The 18,322-nt window shown below is 38.5% G+C and overlaps 1 protein-coding gene across 1 annotated transcript in view; it reads left to right on the forward strand.

Annotated features, from left to right (window-relative positions):
* Window positions 1-9,417: 9,417 nt before the first annotated feature.
* LOC121950334 (LHFPL tetraspan subfamily member 3 protein-like) overlaps window positions 9,418-18,322 on the forward strand; it is a 31,238-nt gene continuing 22,333 nt past the window's right edge. Inside the window, exon 1 of the mRNA XM_042496292.1 lies at window positions 9,418-10,626. Within this exon, the coding sequence (XP_042352226.1) occupies window positions 10,200-10,626 (427 nt within the window). The 5' untranslated portion in view covers window positions 9,418-10,199. The remainder of the gene's footprint in view (window positions 10,627-18,322) is intronic.

The raw sequence follows: 18,322 nt of genomic DNA on the forward strand, positions 1-18,322 counted from the left end.
TGGAGAAATTTCCCTATTCATGACAACTGTACAGAGCTGAATTCTTATTTAAGTCACCCTTTTTAAAGTGGTCCAAATACAGTCACCCCAGGTCATTTCTAGCTCAAAAAACACAAGACTTTGGGAGTCAAAATGTTAAACTAGAGGCTTCACAAAAGGCTATGTCCATTATTTGTACACAGTGCCTTTCCCCTGGCCTGTGCACAAGCACGAAAGCCCCCCCTTGCTGATTGACTGGAATAGTGTTGCGTGTCTCGGTTAGAGCTACTTTGTTTGTTACCCATTTACAGAGCCAAGGCAGTGTATGAACACCAGATGTTTTTTCAGCACACACAGATAGCTATCAGAACATGAGAACATATTCAATTAATTTGACAAAAATTGCATTTGATTAGAATCGTTGATTGAACTTTAAATAGGAGAAATAATCACATGGACTGGTCTAGACTGAACTGTGGCTTAATGGATGGTCTTAAAGTTGTTACAAATAGTGAAATACTTAATAAGTTGATCAACAGAAAATTTATTTTGATAATCCATCAATCATTTCAGTGATTCAATTCAGAGAAATTGTCACATATTTGCTAGTCATACCTCTTTTAAACATGCACATTTAAAGATACAGCAATAATATATTTTCAAAAGTAGTTCCACACTTTGTTCTTTTAATTTTCTATTTTTATGAGTCATCTATTGAATGGTTAAATGTCACTAATTGTTTTGGCTGTTTTCAGCTTAATTATATAAATTATATATACGAGTTCCAGCAATTCCTTAAACACTGTGGTATGGGTAAGTTTACTTTGCCAATTTAAAAGATTTCGTTCACTGTCCAGATTGTAAATTCCTGTCCAGCATAGTGAAGTAGATTCGCTGTCCTCCTTGTAAATTTAATACAAATCAACAGATGGTCAAACCCACATAGTTTTGCCATCCACCATTACAGAAAAGCAAATTGAGTCTTAGCACAGGGTTTATGCGGTGGAGTGAGTTGTGACTGCATGGCAGCAAGACATTATAAACAGGCATTTTTCCAAGCATGAAGAAGATAAGAAAGACTTTTGGCCACATTAAAAAAAAGTTACAAGTAAACAACAGTGGAAAAACTTTGAAACACGTAATCACTTAATTCTGACAGAAGAAATAGCATCTGGGGAAAAGCAAAAGAGCAGCAGGCTGAGGGAGAGAGAGAAGAGGGGAGACGCTTATCGAGAGTGGCGCCATTTAGGGTCGACATTTCTAAAAGAACTGTTTGCTGTCCCAAATCACTACTCAACAACTCGTCACAACCGTTATGTGCACACATGAAGACAATCATTTACACAAGCGCATGCACATACACGCATACTGTGCCCGGAAAACAACAACCTCCCAACGACCCATGCTTATCTCAACACACCCAGGCTTTCTCTCTTTGGCATTCATTCACTCTCTCTCTCTCAAACATACACACACTGACACACACACTACACACACAAGCCTATCTTTCATCCCAAAATTCATGGAGGCAAATCTCTCTCATCCTCTACCAACCATTCTTTCTCTTCAACTCTCGCAGGCATCGTTCCCTCTTCTGTCCCGGCATTGCCTCAAAAAAATCTCCCGGTTTTTCTGGAAAACATTGACCAATTCACTGTCACAGCACACTCTGCAGTCTGTCTTTTCTCTGGCCTCTTCTCAGTCCAGTGGCTTTTTCCTCTTGAAATAATCCAGTTCGGCTGAGGAGGCCCCAAGCAAGTGTGATAATACTTTTTTTCATTAGCCAAACCCAGGCAAATCTAACGAATTTGCAGAGCTAAAACTTAGACAGATGTAAAGAAATGAAAGAGAAGGACCCCAAATCTTGTTAAATGATGGTAAACAGTGACTTAGTAACAACTTCAGCTGGTAACACCATCATTATCCGCTCTGTGTCACTGGTCATCACCATGCAGCACAAAAGCTAAAGCTGATTCTCAAATACTTTCTTTATTCTGTTCTGATATCATTCAGCACAGCACCAAGCTTAGTGAGGGTTGTGGTCCAGAGGGCACAGCGCGTGAGAGGCATGGCCTTTATATCTGGGCTTCAACTCTCACAGGGATCAGACAACAGATTACTAGAGATTAGTGACATCATAGGTCATCTTATAGAGCATTTTTGAACAACAGCAAGCTAGAGCTAAAAACACAGTATGACATAATTTCAGGAAGACTGTGTTTATAGACTAATATTATTTAATATCTTTGGTGCAGTAATATGGAGGAGAGAGAGTAAAGCCTAGATGCTATCTCCTGACCATCCTGTACCACAGTCTAATGTTAGGTTACACTGACCCTTGGTGGACAGATAATGCACTACAATCACTGTAAATCATGCAGGGATTTTTTGTGTTCAAAACCTGAGTTTTGGTAAGAAAACCTGTTGAACACCAACTTGAAATTCTTAATATATAAATGTACAAAATCTATAAGAAGGGAAATCTGTTGGAAAAAGTAAGACCTGCTAGCTGCACACTACTCTGTCAGATCCACACTGAAATGTGGAAATGTGATGTAAATTTAGAAAGCAAAGCGATAGCACCCCCTCCTGGTAAATGAGAGACCTTTAATTTCTACAAAAACAAGAAAAACCTTTGCATTATTTCCTCAACGCATTTAGCAATGACATTTATATTTTCAGCATCTTCATGCAGAAAATTAGGTTATGTACTAGATACTAGATATGCCTGCAGTGAATGACTTGACATTTGGGATGAAACAATTTATCAGTTGATCAATTAGTCAACTGACAGAAAATGATTTAGCAACTTTAAAGCTGTTTAAACATGATTTTTTTTGCCAGTGTTACTTGTTTTTTAATAGATTAAACTGAATATCTCCAACTTGGGGCTTTTTGTCGGACTTTTGAAGGTGTAAACTTGAGCTTAATCTAACTGTCATGGACACTTTTCATTACTTTTTGACATTTTATGCACCACATTATTAAGTAATTAATCATCAGTTGCAGTCCTGATTGTGATGTAACAATTACTTACTGCTTTTTCCACCAATTTCACCCACCAGACCAGTGGAAATAAGATACCAGCAATAGGAACCATTTTTCACTTTTTTATTCTCTAATTAATGTCAGTATTGTTATATTAATATTAAATCATCATGACAGAAAGAGATAGCAGAGAAAGTAAAGTAAGGGGTATTTTTTAATTGGACCAGCAGATATTTTATCTGGTGAAGCCAACATTTTATCTTATGCCTTCATATTGTTGTTGTTATAAATAATTGGACATTGTAGATACAGTCAAAGTTATAAACTGATTTAACGAGGTAAATAATGCAAACTAATAAAGTGTTGCTGATATGTCAGGAGAAAATAAGGAAATAGGGGAACATGTTTCATAATTAATGATAACATTTTTGTTTTAGTTTTTGTTTGCTGTAAAAGAAAGAGGTGGTGGGCATGAAGAAAACTATGAAGAACAAGAACTAAGGAGAACGACAAAGACTGTGGTCATGAAGGAGAGATGGCAGGGACTGTTACAACAGTCTCACAACAAATGTGACACTGTGGAGTTAGGAAACCAACATTTTTTACAGCGGACATTTCAACTTGTCAGAGGGAAAAGAACAGGTGTTTGAAATTTGACTTTAAAAAATATTACACATTAATATGATATTCTACTTTCATTGGGTTTTTGTCATAGAGCCACTATGTTTTTAGATTTTAAAAAAATGTAAAAAAAAATTATTATTTTTTTTTTAAATGTACTACATGCAAATAAGAAGCTTTTTTGATTATCACAGCCTGGGATATGTCAATGGTTTGCAGCAACAGTGGTTGTGACAGTGCAACTAGTAGAAATAGCATGTATTTTCTCCATATGCCAAATATGGTTAAAACAAATTCAAAAAAAGACATCATCAGGTGGAAAATAGTAAAAATTAGCCCATTCCCAGGCAAAAGCCCACAATGACACCCAGAAATAAAACAACATGTTTTTGTGCTTTGATGGCTGTGGGATCAGAAATTCCAGTTTGAATGAGGTTTTAATGGCGCATGTTTTGCACTTAACAGGAAGCATGTAACAATTTTGTTTACAGAGTGTATTTTGGACTTATTGTAGGAGCTGAGCTGGAAATTCCAAGATAAAACAAAAATAACCATATCTTGCCTAAATCTATACCATATGCATGAATACAGCCCAAATTATCAAAGAATAAAGAATGAAAAGCATGTAAAATACACCAAACAGTTCTTAAGGGTTAATGATTGCTGTAATCCACATCTGGAAGACCCTGTTATGGTGCATACTGGCTTCCTTGTGTAGCTTAATGGTACACTTAATGTAACTGAGCCATCACTAATGTTATCAATATCACCTGTGCTTTACTTGATGTGACAAGTCAAAAAGTCTGCTCTGAAAAAGGTCCATCAGGAGAGTTTCCAGAAGGAGTTTTTCCAAAGGAGGAGGGAAGAGCAAGGCTGGAGAAGATGTGGTATAAAAAGGAGCATCAGTGGGAGAGCTCACAGTACCAGAGAGAAAACATCAAATACTTAAAGCACTCAGTTTGAGATAAAGCTCCTTCATTGGATTTTCAAAAGAAAAGCTCACTGGATTTTAACAAGACTATTTCTGAAACGGCCTTTAACAGTAAAAAGTGTCTTTCTCATCTCAGAAGCTCATCTTAGAGAAGAAGACATTCACACTTGAAAATTTTGAATAATACCACTACAGAAGCCTGGCAATGTTTTAGTGAAGGTTTAGTCCAGACATTTAGAGCAAAGTCTGGTTTTGTTTGAGGTCCTAGTATGTGGTCTTAAAGAGTAATTTCCATATATTGTAAGGTGATATGTTATTTGGACATGATAGCCTAATAGAGACATGTTGTTGTGGAGATATATTATAGCTAACATATTAGTCACACCAGTCAAATAAGCTTATCATGTTACACTGTAATGTTACATTACTAAACACCACATAGATGGAATAAAATGAGCTTTCTATTATTTTACATGGCAGGAAAACCACAGGTGCAATTAATAACTAGGCTAATTGACTGTGGGAGGAGGCCTCACTAAAATTAATTAACTTCACCTGTGCTTGTTAGCTCCGTTTGGGGCTAAAGTTAGCTACTGTAAAACTCCATCTGAATTTTATTTTCGACGTTTAATAGTTTCGACGTTTGGCGTTGGCCTACAATAAACGTCCCTGCTTGTTTCCCCTTTTTGCTTCTCATTAAAAAATTCTAGTACTTGCACTCATGATAGTCACAGGGCTAACGTTAGCGTGTCCATTTCTAAAATTAGCCCAACTTAATGCCACGAGCCAAACCTAAACACCAAGAGCAGGTTTGACAACACTCACCTCCGTTTTGAAGACATTTTGGGATTCCTTAAAAGACTCCCGTTTATTTGACTGGAACGAAAAAAGTCCTCTCTGCTGCATAATTAGGAAATACGTCGTAGCTTGTTTTTTCCCCAGATTGTCATTGCGGCTGTACTATATCTCCTGGTCCTCGGTCCCAGCAGCAGCGCCGAGTACTTCAGTAACATACTTAATGCTGCCTTCAAGTGCTCCTCGGAAATATCGTACCATTATAATTACCTAATTTTGCTTAGCTAGCTACACAAATGTGCAACTACTAAAAGTAGCTGCAATCACACTAGTAAAAAAAAACAATGAAATACACTTTTTCCATGCTTTCCGCCATTTCTGCTGCCCTGTAACGTCACCCAAATGTCACAACTCTGCAACTGAGGTACCTTCAAAATTTGTCCATGTGCTTGTAATTCGTAAATACGGTAAATACGATATTTCCGAGGAGCACATAAAGGCAGCATGAATACCGTTTTTGTGTATCTGTACTTTACTTGAGTTTTTATTTTTATTCTTAGAGACCATATTACTTTGACTCCATGACATTTAGAAGACAAACATTGTACTTCTGACTAAACTACATTTCTATGAAGGCTTTTGTTGCTTGTTACATTTGCTTTGAAGTCTGCAGATTATTTCTTTTCCTTATCTAAAATGCATAAATCCATAAATTGTGGTCATAAACTGTGAGAGGTCAAGCTGTTTCAGTAATCACTTTAGCAATTTTTGTATCTTCTTGTAGTTGTTTTTGTCGTCGTTTGGGTCTGCAAAGTAAATGGGGGGGGGTAATTTTGGGTCTCTTTCTGGTCAGTATTCGTTAATTTGAGTGGCATTTTGCAAGTGAAGGCCATGGCCTCTTACACTTCAGGCTCCTGGGCCTCTACCCGGTAGGCTCGTTCGCTTATCTGTCCTTGTGTATTAGCATCAAATTATAGGCTAACTAAAGAGCCAAGAGTAAAAGTACTCATTTTGCAAAGTAGCCTGTTTCAGAAAAATATACAGTATATTAAAGCACTGGTGGTGCATTAATGTGCAGCCTTAGCATCACTCATGTTGAAGCTTGTAGTTTAACTACTTTAACTACTTTATCCACTGCAGGATAGGGGCCAAAAATTTTTTTAAAATACCTTGAAGACACACAAAATTACCCCAATAAGACATAAATCTACATCAAAGAGACTCAAACCACTACAAAGAGAACAAAACATCACAAGAGACACAAAAGGACTACAGAGCAACACAACAGAACAAAGGGGGCATAAATGTACCTTAAGCAAGACTAGTGTACTTCCACAAGATACAAAATTATGTCAGGAGTCCCAAAACAATCACAAAAGACAGAATGAATACAAAGCAACCCAAAAGGACCAAAATACGTAAAATAACCTTAAAGAGAAACAAAATTACCAAAATAAGATGAGACACAAAATTATTTTAAAGAGACCCAAACTAAAAAGAGATACAAAACAACCACAAAGAGACAGAAAATGATGGCAAAGACACACAAAAGAACTAAAGAAAGACAAAAAATTACCACCAAAAAAGATGCATTACAACCACAAATAGACACAAAAACGCCTGAAGTCTGTGTGTCTTGCTCCTATGTAGGAGAGGTGTTGGGGTCCTTTGCAAATATGTGTCCAGGGACCCATTGTCTCATAATACGCCCACGTGGGTAGTCCCATCCACAATAATGCATCATAATTTCTTTGTTAATTTGCATTTTGCTTTAATAATCAGAATCTGTAAAGTCACTAATGTCATCATATAAATTCAATGGAGTAACAAGTACTGTCTCCTGAAATGTAGTGGAGTAGAATTATAAGGTAGCATTAAATGGAAATACACAAGTATAGTAGAAGTACCTCAAAATTTAACTGAACAATAGTACTTGAGTAAATATACTTAGTTACACTCCGCCACTGAGTACAGCATCATCATACTGTATGGCCTTAAAATAACCAGTACTGAATCAACACCTGTCTGACCAACAAATCAGAACATATGAGTCATAAAAGAGCTATTGTTTTGGATTGTATTAGATAGTGTAAGTTTTCTTTTTTTCTCTAATTAAATATGTAAAAACTGAAATGTCAGAGCCTCATTATGCTGCCTTTTATCTCAAACACCGATGCAGATGTACATCATCTCATCATACATCATTTAAATATAATATTTACCAAAACACAAACATCAGAATGATTCAATTATTCGATATATCTGGTATCAATAGCCTACACACATCTAGGTTGTGCTCATACATTTGTGTTGTATCATATATGAATGTTGATGTTTCATTGTTTGCTGCTCTTCATCTACAGGGTTGCATGTATTTTGCATTTTTAGAAGTAAACCAAATTATGAAACAGATATTTCAGTGTAGCGACAGCACTGCTGTCATGAACTTACTGCCTCTTCTCACTCTGATGAATGGACTCTAATCCATCTGTGCTTTCAAAAATCAGCCTTGAACTCTAACAGTAAATCCTCTGAGCGCTAATCCATGAGCAACTGGCATCAGGCAGAGTAGCCATCAAGGGGACAAATTAAGCACAATGCATCTGACACAGAAATAACACCACAGACTGATAATGCTGAAATAATGAGGATTTAAGGCATAAATCATTATAGTCATAATCAGTTATAATGGCACTGCTCAAAAAGGTTTGGAGGAAAATTTCTCGTTTGTTTCACAAGCAGAACTCAAAGTCTGTGATGGGTACATTTAATGGTGTGCTTGCAGAGGACAGGCTTTCTCTGAAATGTGATTAAGGTCAGAAACTGTTAATTGCTCATAATATGATGAGTTAAGGGTGATATTTTTATTAAAATGTCTTTAATCTTTGATGACCTCTTTTGGTTGCATTGCAATAAGATCTAAGTCAGATTTAGTAAATGGTTTATGCAAGCTACTTTATATTCTTTTGTATAACCATTGCAACAGTAGGTTATAACTGCAATGATTTATCAATTAGTTATAATTTATTAAATTAATCACCAATTTATGTGATAGATTAATCAGTTTGAGTATTTAGTTTTCTGATTTGAGCTACTTAGATGTGAATATCACTGTAACAAATTGCTACAAAAATATTGCAAAAATTTGAACAATAATGTAGTTTTTTGAGAGGAAAAAAAACTGTGGATCTTTATGCGTTTTGGTGCCAATACTACACTGCGACCCTCATATTCTACCGTAGAATACTTTAATAAATTTAACTGTATTATATTATTGAAGTCATTTACAGTAGTGACACTGTAAGATGACAGGAGGATGCTGGCAACACAGCTGCCATGGGTTACTATAATTTTACAGGAAAATTTGTTACAGATTTTTGGTTTCTTCACTCCTATGTGACATTAAACTAAATATCTTTGGGTTGTGGACAAAACAAGACATTCATGGACTCTTTGGCTTTGGGAAACGATGAACATAATATTGCACATTTTTTGGCAATTTATAGACCAAACAACAAATTGACTTAATTTATAGACTACATAACTAATCGATTAATTGAAAAGACAGACACTGCAATAAAAAGAATCATTATTTGCAACCTTTGTATAGGCTGAGCACTTGTAGCCTAAATTCATTACTCAAATGAACAACCACTATTACTAGAAGTAGAAAATGTGCCAGAAGAAGCATTATTTTCTTCAAATGATGATTTATTTTTGACTTCCACTCTTGAGAAAGACGATTAATGACTTTGGAACTGGGATTTCTGATAAAACATTGATATAGACGGTGCCCATTAATTTACTTATAGGCAAAAAAAAAAAAAGTCTATTCAGTGCTTGTGCTGTGCAGTGTATTCAGTCTGTTCCTTTCCAGGGCAACATGTGCAGTTTCATGAAGTGTTACATAACCTCCTGGCATCAAAGCAGCGCGCTATGAAGCCGAGAGGTGCTGGCTGCGTCTTTAACGCGGCAGGTAACACTGACATGAGGACCACTCGCCACAGATTTAGGCGGAAGCTGTTATCCTGTTTTGACCGCATTCCAGCCCGTTTTTTTCCCCTTCAGCATGTTTAGGATATGTCGTCAGCTTTGTGGTCATTGACGCAGCGTTATCCAGAAGGTGTGTGTTTGCACGAATAGACACGCACATTACGAGCTGCCTCTGCGTCTGTAGCGCCTGTGCCCCTCCCTCTCTGACTCCCAGCATCACTGGCAGCCCGGTGATGCTGTCATAAACCGGAGAATAAATTCCCGTTTAACGACCCTGAAGGGGGGGCGTCGTATTTTGTGAATGGTTATTATGGTTGGCTGCATTAATTTGTAAGTACAGGCCTTTAATGTGTTATTGGATGCGACCCCATTCAGAGACACAACACAAACCGTTTGTTATAGGCTGTTGCTGTTTTTATTTGGGCTTTTGCTGCACGCATCGTGTATGCGTATAGCCGCGATCGGGGTGAATAATAAATTTCACTCGGAGGTTTTTTTGAGGCTTTCCAAGGGCAGCAGTGAGCGACACAGTGCGGCAGCGATGTGCACGTCTGACGGCTAGACGGAGCAAGCGGGAAGGAGCCTTTTTTCTGCAGCTGTAGTCGCTGAGTTGTCAGAGTTCTCGCTCATATCCAGGGTTCAAGCTCTCTGCTTTCGCTCCTCACTCGGTTCACCGCCTGGCTTTAGGATGCGACGTCATGACTTGATCGCGCCTGACAGATGTTGCTGTGTTGCAGTTGCACGGGTATAGATCCTCCGCTTGCTCTCGCTGTTTTGGGGGGATGATTCTGTAAAAAAAAAAAAAAAAAAACGGTTCGTGCGATAAATGCCAAGTCCTCGCTTTATGCTCGGAGAGATCGCAACATTCATTTAGTCTTCGGGATTGCATAAAATGATACCTGGATCTGCCGCATCAATGCTACCATCTGCAGAAGCTGCGAAATTGTACCAGACCAATTACGTCCGCAACTCCCGTGTCATCGGACTTTTATGGGCCATCTTCACTATCCTGTTCGGTATTGTTAACGTGACCATCTTCTCACAGCCCTATTGGATTGGGGATGGCGTGGATACGCCGCAGGCCGGCTACTTCGGCCTTTTTCACTATTGCGTCGGAGACGGCATCTCCAGAGAGCTGGCCTGCCAGGGCAGCTTCACCGAGTTCGCCGCTATCCCCTCCACCGCGTTCAAGGCCGCCTCCTTCTTCATCGGCATGTCCATGATGCTGGTTGTCACCTGCATCGGCTGCTTCAGTCTCTTCTTCCTGCTCAGCACCTCCACCGTGTACAAGATCTGCGGCTGGATGCAAGCAGCATCAGGTAAGTGTCTTTAAGAGCCTCCTATAGCGGGGTGCAGGGGCGGAGGGGACCTTGAAAGGGGCTTAGAGGATAGTTCACTGTCGCTATATCCACAACATGCAGTGAAGGCATATAAAAAACGTGACAGTTATCTTCATAGCTGCACTTAACACTGTGACAGGATATATTTTCTGAAAGGAAGGGGACAAAAAAGGTCTTAGGGACATGATAAGTGTCTAAGGGGCCTACATTCTTTCTATTTTAGGGTCCTTAACATTCCTTAAGGTTTTGGAAAACCCCTAAACTGGGGTGGATTTTAATTTGACTGATGGGTTGATTAGATAAATGAGCTGTCAATATGAGCAGCCAAAGTGAAGATAAGCTGTCCAGGATCTCCCCTGGAGCTGTCAGCCCACACTGCTGAACACACAGTGCTGTTCATGGTGCTGAAGTCTGGCTGAGGACATTGCTGGTGTATTTACAGTCAGTCTGTCACTTAATAACAGTATACGCTACAGGTGTATTCACATATGTATACAAGAGTTAATCATCTCATCACACTGTATTTTACAATATCTAAATAACATCCTGTGAGACCTACCCTGTTATCTCAGTATTTTACTGATGTAAACAACACATCTGTAACTTGAAACGTCAATAACATTAGGGATTTTACTTAATTTTCCGAAAAAATTCTGACATTCTTCCTGTGACCGAAGAAGTCAGCTGTGTCACAAAATACAACAATACAAAAAAAAAAACATTTAGCCAAACAACAAAACCACACTATAAACACCACAAATCACAGCATTATGAAAAGTGGATGCAGTGCAATAAATAACTGTTAGTTGCTGCCTTGTGTTTGCATTGTTGTGGAAAATTGTTCTGTACAACACTCCCACGCAATTAGTGAACACATTTGATTTAAAGCAAACTGTAATACAAAGAGACAAAAGCATCTCACATCGTAATTGTCTCAGTGTCTCAAACTGGGTGTTTTCATATTTTACAACATTTCAGAGACAAAGAAAGTAGGTGTGACTGGCCATCTGTCCAAAGATAACAAGCTCTCATCCAAACCCAAAAAGCCAATATTACCACAGTCGCATTATAGACATACAAATCTGTTTCAACTTTCAGTCTGGAGCCTCTTAGTTACTCCTGAGGTCCCTGCTTCCTGAAGGACTGTTAGAAACCACAGTTCTGTTTGTCTCAAGTGACCAGTCATAACAACCCCAAGTAATGTTTGATTATAGTTTGCTTTCTCATTAAAATTATAACCTTATTCATTAATGTCTACAATACCTACCAGCATGCGTATCAGAAAACTCATCAGTCCATTACGGAGTGGCAGCAGCTTTCAATTAGGAACCTGCAATTAGGCCCAGTACTGACCTTTGTAAGCTAATCAGGTATTGGCCATAAAGGGTCCAATGCTTTGTTAATATCTTTGTCAAATATTTTCTGCTGTCATTTGCCCAGTCATGATCATTTTTCAAATTCAGTTATGATGCAGTCCACAGTCTAATGTTAACCTTACATGAAAAAGATCCTAATCAACACAGTGAGGAACACAGATCAAATCTACCTCTCTATCCGATAAGACTTCAGACCTGTACTCTGTATTGGCAGATACTATGAGTTAAGATGAGGGCTGCACAACTGATCAAAATTTCATCAAAATTGCAGGAGCTGCGACTTTTTGATACAAGTAAAACCATGTCACAACATGCATTTAGAAATGAAGTATTGTGGTGCTACAGAGATGCTCCAGCCTACAAATCATGATCTGGGTGGAAGCGAAAATGCTTGTTTGGTACAGACCCCATTAACAATCACATCATCATTTTTAGTTTTTTTTTCCAGTAAAATTCAAATGCAAAAAACTACAATTCAGGGACATGTATTGTGGCTCAAGCCAGTCTTTGCTTTATTTTTTTCATTACCTTGAGGTCAGTTTCTCACCATTTTCATTATTACCCTTTCTCCTGATACATCACCACAACCAAAATGCAACTAACACCTCTGAAGAGTGCACATCTCTTTTCACGATGGTGCAGTGTTACTGGATGATGCAATGCAGAATTTACAAATGCAGCAATTTTAATGAGACACATACACACATGGGGGTCCTCCGCCAGAAAATTTTGAGCATCAAACGCTTTATTTGCTGAATTTTGGTGATTTAATATGCACTAATTTATGCCTTTTCTGCTTCAACTTCATTTTTTAATTGTGTCAAAGTAAATGCCCTCCACTGTGTTCATGTTTTTTATTGAGGGGGACAAATGCACATGTTCTTAATACTGAAGGGGTTGTCCCTTGCCTCCCCTCTGAAATCTTCAATGCAGCCAAATCTAATGTGAAGGGTCTTTCTGCAGTCTATCCTCAGCTAACAGGTGTGTGTGTGTGAGTGTGTTTGTATGGTGAGGGTGTTGAGGGGTGTTTAAATGTTGTCCAGGTCAGCGGTTCAGCTGCTGGCAGCATTTTGTCACTGTAACTGTGAGCTAATGTCATGCAGCGTGAGCGGAGGCCTTCATCATCTGAAAGGAGTCCAAACATTCCCAACATCAGTCTGCTCAGTTGAAGCCAGTGGTCGAAGCAGCCGGCTTCCTGTTCGCAACAAACAGAAATGAGGGAGGGGGATTATTTGGAAAAGCTCCAGCTCAGTGTGTTATGTTGGGCTGAATTAATGCAATAAGCCTGTTTAATGAGGAGACCGCCGGGCTTTGTGCTTCTGCAGCTAAGAGATGAAAGAGAAAGCCAAGAGGAGAGACCCTGACCACGGCAAGCTGGCACTGGGATGCCTAATGAGGAAGCATGGCTGCTTAGCACTGTCAAACTTCATTACGCTTTAGCTGAAGGTTAAACTCACGCTGCCTTCGCTTACTAGCCCTGTGGAGGACAGGTGGCCCACTGGCATCTGTAATGGGCCCCTTACTGTCAGCTGATGTTTTGATGAGGAGATACAAATCATCAATTTGATAGTGATAAATGGCCAGAATGTGTGTGTGTGTGTGTGTGTGTGTGTGTCTGTGTGTACAAGAGAAACAGGAAAACAGAGTGGGAAACCACTGTCTTGTTTCTGTATTGCTCTCTTTTCCTTTATTTACTATTGCCACATCTCATCTCATGCTAACCAGCGCCAGTTTTGTTTTCCCATTTCAAGAGACAGCACAGGTGAATGGGGTTACATTTTTAACCAATAGATACCACAGTGAAACTTCCCAATTTGATTACTTGTAATAAGACAATCATTTTCTATATAACAAGTTTTTTGATAACGTATATTTAAATATGCAATTGAACCATTATCTAATAAAATATGCACTAGTTTGAATACATTTCAAGAACAGAAATCTGAACAATGGATAAAGCCAGGCTCAAAACTCTTGTTGCCCTTTGTTGCCACATTAGAGTATAAGTTTTTTACTGATGGGATTTTGGATATCTCTTTTTATCTCTCAATAATTCAGAAAACACTTGCAACAGCCATAAAAACTTATGAAAACTATTGTTATGTTTTTAGGATTAAAATGTTATACAAATCAGGCTATGAATAATATATGTAAAAACCTTCACAATATACATAGACTGATGTATGCAAGCACCACTGGAGCTCAGATTGTTGGCTCAGAGTATAAGGAAAACCTCTTTTTGAGAGAACAGCTTCTAAACATATGCATTGTAATGTTCCATACATTTTTAGACCAAAAATAAGACACACACCATTACACAATTATTTTTTTGTATTACTAGTTTTCTGAAATCTTATGTTAAATATGCAAACTAGGCATTATCTAATTAATAATGCTACATTAGCATATATTTTCAGAACAGAAATCTGAAATAAAATAAACCTAAATGTGTTTTTTTAATGTTTTTTAGCCAGAAAGGGGACATGTTAAAGAAGCAAAATAGAACAAACTCTAAAAAAAATGCCAGTGCATGTTTTCACTGTTGGCTACACTTTATAGTTTTTCCTCATCTTTGTTGCCGAATGACATGATATGGAAAAACAGCACGCAACAACACCACGCCTCATTGAGTAAAAGGGCAATTCACACACGCTAACTCAATATCAAGGTCACACTGTATGTGTTGGCCACGTATACGCAATTTAAGTGATATAGAGTATAGCACACTGGCAGCAGCTTCCACAAATCCCCTTGGGCTGCGGTCAGGAGGTTGTGGATAAACACCTAACAACATATAACAAATTCACACCGTCACACAGAGATTGTCTCAGGCGAATCAGCCGATGAGAGCACACACACATCATCTCCAGGAAGAGCTGTCTGTGAAGCCCAGGTTTAAAAAAGAAAGGCTGAATGTTTGATGAGAAATCAAACCACCAGGACACATTAGAACTCTGAAAACGTCTACCACAGCCAAACAAAGTTGAGTGCAGAAATGCTCCTGCGTCCATCCTGCCCTAGATGGACTCGTATCCTTCTTTTACCTCTCAGAGCTATTTCTGTCTGTGCATCTGCTCAAGTCCACAGCATGCAGATGTAAGTGCGTGCTTTTTTTCCGCCGAGCTGAGCACAGCAAGATGCATGATGCACAAGCTCCTTTACCTTATCTCTTTCTGTTACCTCCACACAATTTCACCCTTCTGTGCATCTCAGCTCCTTTAACTTGCTCATTTTGACCTCACCGTATCCGCGATTGCACTCTCTTTCCATACCTTTTCTTTTCTTCAACTCCTCTTTCCCCTTCCTTTCTCTTCATAACCACTGCTGCCCGCTGCTCTCCCCGTTTTTCCTGTTCCATAGCTGCAGTCCTTCAGGGGTCTGCACGCCAATTAACTAAGAACTGTGAGGTCAACGATAATTACTCTGCCATTTCATACCCCGTCTATGTACGCTGTAATGCCGACTACCAACCTTTTTCTATATTTGATTAGATTTTGTTTCTTCTCAACAACACATGAGTCATACCTGTGAATAAGCAAGACGTGAGCTTTGTAAAGTCAGCAGAACAAATGTGCAGACCGAGGGTGGCTTATTTGGAGAGACACAGGCAGGTTTTCAAAGGACTGCGTTTACTTTGGGGTCAGATGTCTATTTTTTTCTTTTTTTTTTTGTTTTGCTGTGCTCTGTTAGTGTGGGCCTGGTTGTGTAGATGTTGTTTTTATCCCTGAGATAAAAGATTTGCTTTAGAGTTCAAAGGGGTGCTAAACGATAAAAAATGCATTTGGAAACTCTGAATCTTTGTTGATGTCAGTTAATACATTAGGGATGACTTTTGAGATTGTGCACAAGCCTTGGCTTTCTGCAGCATCTGCAGGGTTTCCTCTGATAATAAGCTATGGTAAAATTGAACATATGAATATCTGTCTGATGAGATACTCTTGGCAATATGATTATGTAAATATGATAACACGAGCAAGGAACTGTTTTTCCGACTTTAAATTTTAATTATGAAAAACTGCAGGTTAACTCATGGAGAACTTTTTTGTTGTTGTTGCTCAAAACCAATAAATCTTTTGGCCTGTACAAGTTCAGTTTAATTCAATTCAATCTTAAAGTCCAATATCACAAACTCCAATAAGCTTAAGAGGGCTTGACAATATAAAGGCACACTGTGCACCCTCAAAGCATATGAACACACTCTTGAGGAAGAGCAACTGAGGAGGGATCCAGCTCCAATGTCCGACAGACAAGTCTATTTCTGATGGCTGTTTGTGCCAAAAATGACCGTACTTTTTGTTATGGCACATGACATCGTTTTCTAAAATTGGACTTTTTTTTTATAGTGTGAGGGTTTCATGCTTTATTTCATTATATACAAGATTCATCAGTTTGATAAATTAATCGACTTGGTTTGTGAGAAGATTGTGTCTAAGGTGATGTCTTTACATTACTTGCTTTGTCCAACCAACAGTAAAACAAACAAACAAAAAGTAAAAGTGTTTACTATCACATAAGACAAAGTGAGAAAAAAGCAAATCCTCACAATTGAAAAGCAAAAAACATTTTTTTCTGTTAACTACTGAACTGTTTTAGTTCTCAACCATATTACAACATGCAACTTCTAACCTCACCACTGCAATGTAACCTTATATAACGGTACGCATGATATCTAACAAATTAGCGCGTTATAAATGACATCAGCTACTTAATGTGAAGTTATGTAGGTAAGGTTTAGGCAAGAAAAGCTATGTCGGTTGTCTTCAGGAAAAGAAACATGCTGATGGCTTCCCTTAAAATAACTAAAAGTTCACCCAAAGCTCACACCTTTCTAAACATTGATCTCGTGGGGGAAAGTCCTGTGTTTGTTTGACCCATTAACCACCTCAGCCTGCCTTCTTACATAGCTATTTGGTCTACTTGCCTCTTTACACCCGTCAGGGCATTTGTCACTTGATTGCAGCCTTCCCGAATACTTGGGTTATACACAAATCCCTAGCGTATGATCACATGTTATATTGTGGTGCGTTACTTTTTGTGGATATAAACAGAGCATGACAGCAGCTTGAAAAAAGACCTTTGAATAATCTGGTGATCTGAGCTACAAGTATGCTCTCAGTACATACAAACTGCATGCATACAGTATAGAAGGCACTTGTGGCTGTCTGGTACGTCTCTTCAGTTCCACTATATTCTTTTCAGTGTATTTATACGAAATATATGAGTGCCTTCACTTGAAATCTACTTAAGATAAAGGTGGATAAAGATCAAACAAGAGGGATCAACACATCAAAACCTTAAACCTGTAGTGCCTGACAGACGTGAGAAAGGAAGATAAAGGGGAAGCAGAGATGGCAATTCTGCGAAAAAAGAACAGGGAGACAACATATGTGAGAGTAGTATGAGGTCTGAAGACAGATGGACAGTAAACAAATCAGAAAACAGAGCTCAGAGAAGACATGCTGGTACTTTGGGTCACCTCGTTCTTTCTCTGTATGTATCTGTGTTTCTCTGTGGCTCTCGCTCCCATTAGCTCTTTTAAAAGAGGCTTGTTTGAAAGGAGCATTACAGCTTAGTTAAATGCAGAGGTGGAGCTCGGCATGAGAGCAGCCGTCGCAGAGCTGCACTTTCCACTGCAGCAGGACCAGACCTGTGTGCTCCAGCTCTCCAGATTAATGCTGTAAATGAGCACTTTGGTCTGGATACCTATCAGGCAGTTAAAAGCAGATTAGTGCTTGACTGAGAAAAAGGCTGATTCTGTTACTTTTGCAAGTTGCTTTGCTTCCTGCCTGTATGTTTATGCTTCACCCATTCATTTTTTAGGGAGACAGTATAGATGCACATCCTTTGCTTTGTCTGCATGCTAATACATGACCATCCATGCAGGGCTTGATTAACTTTTTTGACTTTTCTTTGTTGAATCACAACTTCAAGTTTCCAGTGCAAAACAAAATGACATTACAGCAAAAAAAATTGCATATAAATTAAACACATCTCTATTGAAATGCACAAAAGTGTTTAATTTGATGAGGTGCTGTTAAGATTTGTCCAAAATTGAATTGATCTCAAAGTACTAAACTACATTATTACCCCCCAAAAGTAACTATATTAACTTTTAACAAATTCATTTTTCATCTTTGACTGCCCTTTGAAGCTTTTTGTCATTTGTTCTTGAATGACCTTCTGCATTTTAACTGAGTTCACTCAATTGAACTCATAACGACACATCAAAGTTGTACCCAACTCGACTTTGTTTACCCTGAAGATTTGGGTTCACATCAATGCCAGTGAATTATTATTTA

The sequence above is a fragment of the Plectropomus leopardus genome, chromosome 11, assembly GCF_008729295.1.
Source record: "Plectropomus leopardus isolate mb chromosome 11, YSFRI_Pleo_2.0, whole genome shotgun sequence".
NCBI lineage: Eukaryota > Metazoa > Chordata > Actinopteri > Perciformes > Serranidae > Plectropomus > Plectropomus leopardus.